At 40.4% G+C, this 8,543-nt stretch overlaps 1 protein-coding gene across 1 annotated transcript; it reads right to left on the reverse strand.

Moving 5' to 3' along the window:
- Window positions 1-293: 293 nt before the first annotated feature.
- On the reverse strand, window positions 294-5,534 carry sh3bgrl3 (SH3 domain binding glutamate-rich protein like 3). The gene is made up of 3 exons (XM_034545839.1): window positions 5,403-5,534; window positions 3,124-3,291; window positions 294-2,525 (listed from the first exon to the last, which is right to left on the reverse strand). The coding sequence occupies exons 1-3, from the start codon at window positions 5,445-5,447 to the stop codon at window positions 2,460-2,462; spliced, it is 279 nt and encodes a 92-aa protein (XP_034401730.1). The 5' UTR covers window positions 5,448-5,534; the 3' UTR covers window positions 294-2,459.
- Window positions 5,535-8,543: the final 3,009 nt, after the last annotated feature.

Below are 8,543 nucleotides of genomic sequence, written 5' to 3' on the forward strand. Positions count from 1 at the left end.
ACTACATCTATTTGTACAAGCCTGCTGTCAGATTTTATTCTATACAGAACATATTAATGATAAAGTGTGCATGCAATAGTGAAAGAATAATGTACAACATACATGCAGCATTATAAAAGTACTGACACTGAAGATCCAGAGTGTGGAAGTATTGGCAGTCAGAATATTTCACTGACTGACCCTTGTGGGTCTCGAAATCCCCACACTATCTTGGTAAATCCTCCATTAAAACAAACATTTTAACTAAATGTATTTTTTCCTGTATATCGGACTGTACATTCAGGATGCCACAGTTGATTTAGACACTTATTTTTTATTTAAAGCTGTTGGTAGTCCCATGGATAAATAAATTCCAGACAACAATCATTTTTTTTTCACAATCTTCTTGGAAGACAACAGCATTTTAGTCCCTATTGTTCTTTTTACTTTTTTTTTTTGGTCAAGGGGAGTTGGTCCAAAAGCAAAACAGAAGAGAGAGAGAGAGAGAGAGAGAGATGGAATGTCTAAAACATGATTCATAGTGAACATACATAGGCGAACATTGACTTACAAAACAGTGCGCAAACATTGTGTGTGAAGGCCGTCTTTACCGGGGGGGGGGGGGGGGGGGATTTGAAAGAAGTTAAGAGTGAGAAAAGGAAAATATGTAGTTCTCGATAATAAAACAACACAAGTAACTCAAAAACATGAACATGATGTATATTTATAACTGAATTAATGTGCATACATAGCAGCGAGTGTTCCCCTAAGGCGAGTAAGACCATTATGTCCGTGTTCAGGGTGTCCGTGCATAGTCGCATTGCTGCATCTTCATGCCACGCTACGGCCTGTGGAACTGTAACGTGGAATAAGCCGGAGGGATGACAAGCTGCGGGGGTTGAAAGCTAAAAAAAAAAAGTTCACATCTTTTTCCAGTCTCATCATCAATATGAAACGTTCCCTTCTGGGTGTTTACAGACACGGAGCCCCCATGGGTGCCCGAAACAAAGCTTCCAAGTTATGCAGCTTACGGAAAAACGTAGAAGACAGCCGGTAAGTGTTAATACTACAGTGAAAATCCACATTACAGAGATATATATATATATATATATATATATATATATATATATATATATATATATATATATATATATATATATATTGCATTGGTGACCCATCGTGACATCTCTAAGGAGAGGATTTGGTTCTAAAAGGGGTGCAGACATTATTGGGATTATTTATTTAATCATATATATATATATATATATATCCTGTAAATTGGATTTTCTCTCATGAAGGTTTAAATCTTTTCACACTGAACAACATGTTGGTTGGGGAATACTGAATCTTTTTTTTGTTGTCTTTGCAGTCGGCCTCTGACACATTGGAGAGTTTTAGTTGGTTTCCATTTGCAAACCTCACCACTAGATGGCGCCAAGTCCTACACACTGCACCTTGAAAGCAACTGTGTACGATTTGAAAATGTCTGATTTTTTTTACTGATATTTCAGGCAGTAATACATGGGAATATACATGGGAATATAAATATATATATATATATATATATATATATATATATATTTTTTTTTAAGACACTGTGGCTAATGGCAAAGTACACCGATCACAAACTACCGTCTACAATACACGATTTAAAATATATATATTTAAATCGTCTTTGCAAATGTAAGGAAGGAAATGTATCTAAGACATTTGTGGCTTGATCGAAGTCATTTATACTTTTTTTTAATTTTTAGTTCTGTTGGCATCATCGTCCCCTTGAAACAAGTGGGATGAGGACAAGACGTCAGTGGGTTCCCACTTTAGAACCAAACCGTTTCTCAGATATTGCATGAAGCGACCAACGGGCCGAAACAACACACACAAAAAAAAAAAAGCTGTTCACGCCAAAAAAGCATCTTTTAGCAGCTATAAGTTCCATAATTAATGGGGCTTCAGGACGTTACAGTCCTCGCTACTTCCCGGTGCATTTGCATCCGTGTGAAGCAAAATAAAATTAAAATAACATGCGGCCAAGTACAACACGGGAACTTGAAGGCTACAGAGAAGGACGACAGAAGTAGTTAAGACTGAGAGATGATTGTGCGTTCGTTCTGCAGAGGATGCGGAACATTCTGGGGGTAAACGTTACTTTAAACCTCCAGCGATCTTGGGCAAGATTGGTCGACCTAATTACCCCACACCTAGACACCCCGTTGATGGTGAGAAAAGTAAATCGAAAGGAAAGAACAGAAAGAAGAAGAAAAAACAAACAGATTGAGTCTAATGGTGCAGGAGGGGGGGGAATGTGTGTCTTCTGATTAGTTTGATATTTGGCATTCTTCGTTATGGCAATGAAAGTGAGTGGATACTGCCAGTGGTGCAGAAAGAGACTGGATGAAGGGCCTCCATGAGGGTTGTGTGTGTGTGTGTGTGTGTGTGTGTCGGGGGGGGGGTTAAGACAGAGTTACACTCCGCATTCCTCATGCCAGCTTCAGAAGTTGGTCCACTGTGTCGGCTTCCACCGCCTCGGATAGCATGTCGTAGTCCTGCAGAGAGGAATAGCGTCAGTCGACAGAGACTATAGACTTGGTTTGCAAAGGGCCGGTGAATGTTTGGGAAACTGAGCTCAGGAGTATTTGCACTATTTCAATGTAAAATTGTCACCTTTTAAACAGTGAACTTATTTGGCCATTTCATATTTTTTAATGAGATATCTCACTTAACCAGCAGGCAGCAGCCTAAAGCTTGTAATTCACAGTGAAACAGAGAGCTCAAACAGAGCGGCCATTTGTTTTACTGAAACCAGAAGAGTTCACGTATGTAAGATTCTGGTGGAAAAGATTGACCGATATTTAATGTTAAACCTGCAGAAACGGCTGTTTTTTTTTTAACAATAAGGACTCTTAATACCTGGTCATAAGAGAATTGTGAGCAAAATATGTAATAAAAAGGACTTTTTACAGTTGAAATATAAACCTGTGGACAACAACAGAGGCAAGGTTTCTGTGCTCTCGTGAACATATATTTGGCAGTTCGATACTCGCCACTTATACCGATACAACACTGACGACTTTTACGACTAGACCAGTCGGGCAGTACGTGTACGTGTACATGTACGTGCACGTACACGTGCGCTTCCCTCACCCCGCAGTACTGGTCTTCGTTGAACAGCTGGGGAGGAACCGCCGCGGGGTTCCCCGCTTTGCTTCTCATCTCGTCACACACCTCCCTGCCCACAGAGATGTCGATGAGCTCGTACTGGATGCTTTTACTCTCAAGGATTCGCATCACTTCTGCCTGTTGAGACTTCACCTGAAAAAGACCAACAAAACAAAATGTACTCAAGGCCAGCATAACAACTAGGAACCAGTCGATTCATTAAACCCCGAGCAGTTTATCTGCATGTGGTGACTTTTTGCCATTACGGCTCAAAATCCGCTTTTATCGAGTGCTTTTTCTGTAAACTAAGTGGAGCAGAACGACTAACGGCTGTCATGCTGAGATAAATAATGAGAAGAAATGTCATGTGGAATTTACACCTTTTTTTTTTCTTTCAAAAAGGCACAATGCTGCAATAGAAGACTAAATAAATAAACTAAATGACGCAAGTACTTTTTTTGAGGCTGTGCCTTTAAAAAGCTGGTGGTGTTATCCGGCTCATGGGTGATGATTAATCAACCCTCGGGAATGCTCTTGCTATCTTATGGTGGCGAATGAGGAAGTTGGAGAGGGAGGAGGGGGTCATTCAGTCACCCTCGCAACTGAAAACCCACAAGATGGCATTTAGTTGGCCGTGTCCTTCCGCTGGAAAAGGAGAATTTTTTTAATGTCTTTTTTATGTCTGAGCCAACTGAGTGGTATGAAGTGGAAAACCTTCTTGCTGCGGGAAGCAAATATTAAACTTTCCTGTTGTGTGGTACTGTTGCACAATCCACAAGATGCATTAAGAGAGGGAGCACATTTCAAAACTTAAAAAAAAAAAATGCTTAAAAGGTAAACATAAAAAGTATTTGAGAATGTTTTAATTTTTTTAGGAGTACGGTATGTTTAAATACACATTAAACATAATAAATAGATTTTCCTCTGTTTTTTTTGTTTTTGTTTTCAAACAAATGAAAAATGAGAGACGGAGATGCTTTGACAGGATGAAATAACAGGACAGAACAATGTGGCCATGCAGCCGGAGATGAAGCAAACAAGAGAGACTTGTAATCGATCACAATCATCTATAGGTTACCACGCAGCTGCACGAGAGTTACACGCTCGTGCACGTCACTCCTCTTTGAATTCCAACCCACCTAATAGGTGCCAGATGTGTTTGTCCCACACGCCGTGTTCATACTACTCCTGCTTAAGATGTTGAGTTTTAAAACGTCAGTTTATATGCAGACTTTTATTCTATGGAATAATAAATCAAATAATTAACTTTTTCCTGAATTAAAAACGGGTCAATTCGGCTCACACGGAAGCTACAAAACCAGCTCGTACTCGAGTTCCTCTTTGCTCGTGCTCGTTTACCACCAAACTACAGGAACTAAAAACAAGAAGGTTAAGAAAGTGAGCTACTTACAAAAAGATTACGTTCCCATAAAACGAGTATCGTTCGGTGCATGTCGTGTATTCGGTGGTAAAAAAAAAACACAACAACAACAACTGCTTTACGGTTATCGTGCATTTTGCAATAAACGTGAAACCCTTAAACTGGCAGATGTTGTACATGACGTTTGTCGTACAGGAAGCGCTACGCTGGGCCTGAGGTACCAAGAAGACGACACCACGCTATTGTTTAGGATAAGTATTATATATATTTCGAGGAGACATTTCTGCAACAGCAACAAAAACAAGCTAACCTAGCAAAAACATGCTCTATAGAAACAACTTCCCTCACGCTGAAAGGCTTTTCAAATAAAAAGGCCATGAGAACAGTAACGGTATGCGTTACTGGTGATGTATGTTTGTAATTATACAATAAAATTGTGTGCCTTAATATCCTCTTTTTTAAATTATGTTGTGTTTTTTTTTTAATGTCGGTGTAATGGCTTGTTATTTAACCAATTGGTATTGCAATGTATTGTGCCTTTTCTTATTGACAATTTATAAAATTGTACATGTGCAATTGTGGAATAAAGAATACATTTAATTGTATTTATTTTAGCCTTGGTGCGCCATTGCAAACGCTTTACGTTTCGTTTTTACCGCTGGGTAACTTGGCAACGCCGACGTTCCAGTAACGATAGAAACCGCCGCTGACCAGCAGAAGAGAGGCCCCGCGCGCGCGCGCGCGCCGCGTCGGTCAGGAGGAACTGACAGGGCGCGCGGGGTGTGTCGGCTTGGACGGAGCTTTTGTTCGCTCGCCCGCCGCCGACACTGGAGCTCGGAGCACGGAAAGAAAAACTACGGGGCCTACGGGCCACTTGACTCACCGTCCGCGAGGCAGTGACGGTGGTGTAGTACAGTTTGATTCCCATGGCCGCAGGTTCTTCCTTCTCCCTTCTGTGTGTTCTCCGCTCGCTCTCTCTCCTCTCTCTCGCGTCAAGCTCGACCGTTATCGATTAAAACGAGAGAAAAAAATGCGAAGGAAGTCAAACTGTATTTTCAAAATAAAAGACCTAGGTTTTCACAACTAGGGGAGGAGATCGAATGGAAAGTTGGATTTTGTTCTTTTTATTTCGTACAAAAAAAACAATTATAAAGCAAACCAATTATGGAAACTCATTTCTGCCACTGATAAAAAAAATAGGTTGTAAGTAATTTACAAATCTCATAATTATGACTTACTACCTCATAATTATGACTCCTGCTCTCATGTGCACAACATTATTCTTGAGCTGAAATATCACATGCAACCAGATATTTTGCGTTGTCATTTGGGAAACACAAATTAATTCATGAACATGTGCACAGTATTAGCTCAATAATAAAAGTCTAGATTTTGAAACGTGGACCCTCTTCAAGACATTTATAAGGACCACAAAATAAAGAAGGAAGCACCCGAAGGTTGATATTGTGTCTTTTAACCAGCCACGCCTTGAACACACTATGTTTTTTTGGTAATAAGTAGTAATAAGTAGCACAAAGATCCTCAAACAATTCATTGATTATAAATTGATCAACAGACGGCAACTGTTATGATAATCAATTGATTGTTCCAGTAACTTATCATGTAAAATGCAACATGTTACTCAGGTCCGTCTCAACTGAGAGGATTTATATAGATCTTGTATTATGAGACAAGCAACCAAAAAATCATTGAGAAAATAAGTGGAAGTTTAATCAATACGGAATATAAAAAGTAATCACATGAGCTTATCAGTTTAGACTTTACTTCTCCTCTTCTGATGCTTATCAATACATGTTTGATATTGGAAATAATGACAGGAAACAGCTGGTTGTGTTCTGGGAAACTTGACGCTACTCTCCCTTCAGACTGAAGATCACTAGGCTGCTCAGTTTAAAGAGATAGGGGACAACTTTATTCACATTTATCATTGCCTTTAAAAATTAAAAATAAATCTTACTAAACTATACTCCTCGATCAAACTGTAATATATATATATATATATATAATAATAAATTTCCTCTATCACTTGTTATTTTAATTGTCCATCTACTTTTATTTTCATCTCGTCAGACATCTTTTGCCTCATTTAGTTGTTTCTGCTCCATCCAACCCAAATGTTGGGTTATTATTTTTACACATCGTATTGTGATCATTCTTCAGTCAATACTGTGTTCATTTTAACCTCTTTGCTTTACACACTGTCCAGTTTATTTCAAAAGATATTTGACATTATTAAATTATTATTGACTACAATAGTACTTAATTTATCAGATTTTCTGTGAAAATGCACCACTTTTCAAATCTGAATAGACCGATTCAATAAGTTGACAACATTAAAGAGAAAAGCAATTAACTTACTGTTTTAAAACATTTTTTTCCCTGTTGTCCCTCGAGATGTTGCTCAGCCTCACTTGGTCTGAACACTCAAGTGGACCAAGACAAGTGGACCAGGATCAGCAGTGTAAAGCTTGTGGACCCGAGTCTCTATTGTTTGGTTTAGGGGGGGGGGGGGGGGGGGGGGGGGGTACTGAAGACACCAGAGCTCAGCAGCCTTGTTTTATTTTTATGTTTTGAGAGGTCCTCCTAATGCAGCACATGAGCACCACCCAGTGGTGATGAGAAGACTCACACGCTGACTGAGGAAGCCGTAACACTTCAGTAAGACAAATCAAGAAGTTAAAGCTGCACCAATGGAGATATTTGTATATGAACAATGGCTCAAATGTCTTTAGCATAAAAAAGGGGTGACAAGTAGTTAAAAACCCACAGCTAATTATCCCTTTGTCTCAGCGCCACTGTAGTCTTGTTTTGCCAATGTGATCCGTTAAAACACACAAAATACACACTTGACTGGCAGTTTTAAAATGTTTATTAAAAAATAAAATAGAAAAAAATATATTTACATAAAAATGTCAAAAAAACCCAATAAAAACAACAACAACAACAACAACCACAAGCTGGGCAGTGGTTCCCTCTGACACCGGTAGCTCCGTGTCCATTCAGAGGGCCACTGCTCACATGTATCAGCCAGGACAAAGTGGGGCTGCCACTTCTCTCTAAACAGCAGCCGCCAGTTCAATCCCTCATTGTATCGCAATGGGAGGGGGGGGGGGGGGGGGGGGTGGTGTAATATTACATTGCATTGTGTGGATGCCAAACTCTCAGCGGTCCCGGCCACTCTATCACTTTTCTTCTTCCCCACCATTTGCTCCATATCTGGAAAAGTGAGCGCGGAGAACCGCTGAGATTTGAATCCATACAGACTTTCCTTCGGATTACTGCACGTCAAGTCCTTTTGCAGGCAACTCTAACCCAGTCAACAACCTCCCCCATCACCAATTTAAATCTCCTCTTTTTATTATTATTTTTTTATATTCAGCCTACGCATCACCGCTGGTTCTGAAAATTGCTAGAAAAAAAAGCAGACGTGGGGGCCTGAAACTACATTTAACCTTGTTTATAATACTTTGGAAATCAGGCTAGGATTGCATGTGACGGAGTATTTCATGCACCAACGTGATCACCTCCCCTTGGATGGGAATAATGCCCCCCCCCCCCCCACCCCACCCTATAGGGTACAAACAAGGCGAACAGGTACGATAGTATGGCTGGGGACATCCACAAAAGGAGCCTGTGGCGTCCATAATGATTGTATTTCTATGTTTTTTTCCCCCCCCCCAGTCAAAATCATTAAAAACGTGAGAGGGAGTTCCCTCGCTGGACGTGATGATTATCTCATTAATCTGCCTGTGAGCCGTCGGTCAGAACCAGAAACCCCTCATCCGAGATGTAATTGATGCAACGGGTGCAGTTGTGACTGTGGGATCAGAGTTGCCATGGTTTAGGAAGAAGAAGAAAAAGAGATGGGGAAACCAAAATAGTTTAACAGTACTGAAGAGTCTCCGTGAGAAGTAAAATGTGTTGGGGGGGGACACTCCGGCCCGCCCCCCCCCCCCTGCTGCAGTGCACCTGCAGAGTGCAAGTCGCTCTCTCGGGGGTGCAC

The sequence above is a fragment of the Cyclopterus lumpus genome, chromosome 11 (genome assembly GCF_009769545.1).
Source record: "Cyclopterus lumpus isolate fCycLum1 chromosome 11, fCycLum1.pri, whole genome shotgun sequence".
In the NCBI taxonomy this organism is placed as follows: Eukaryota; Metazoa; Chordata; class Actinopteri; order Perciformes; family Cyclopteridae; genus Cyclopterus; species Cyclopterus lumpus.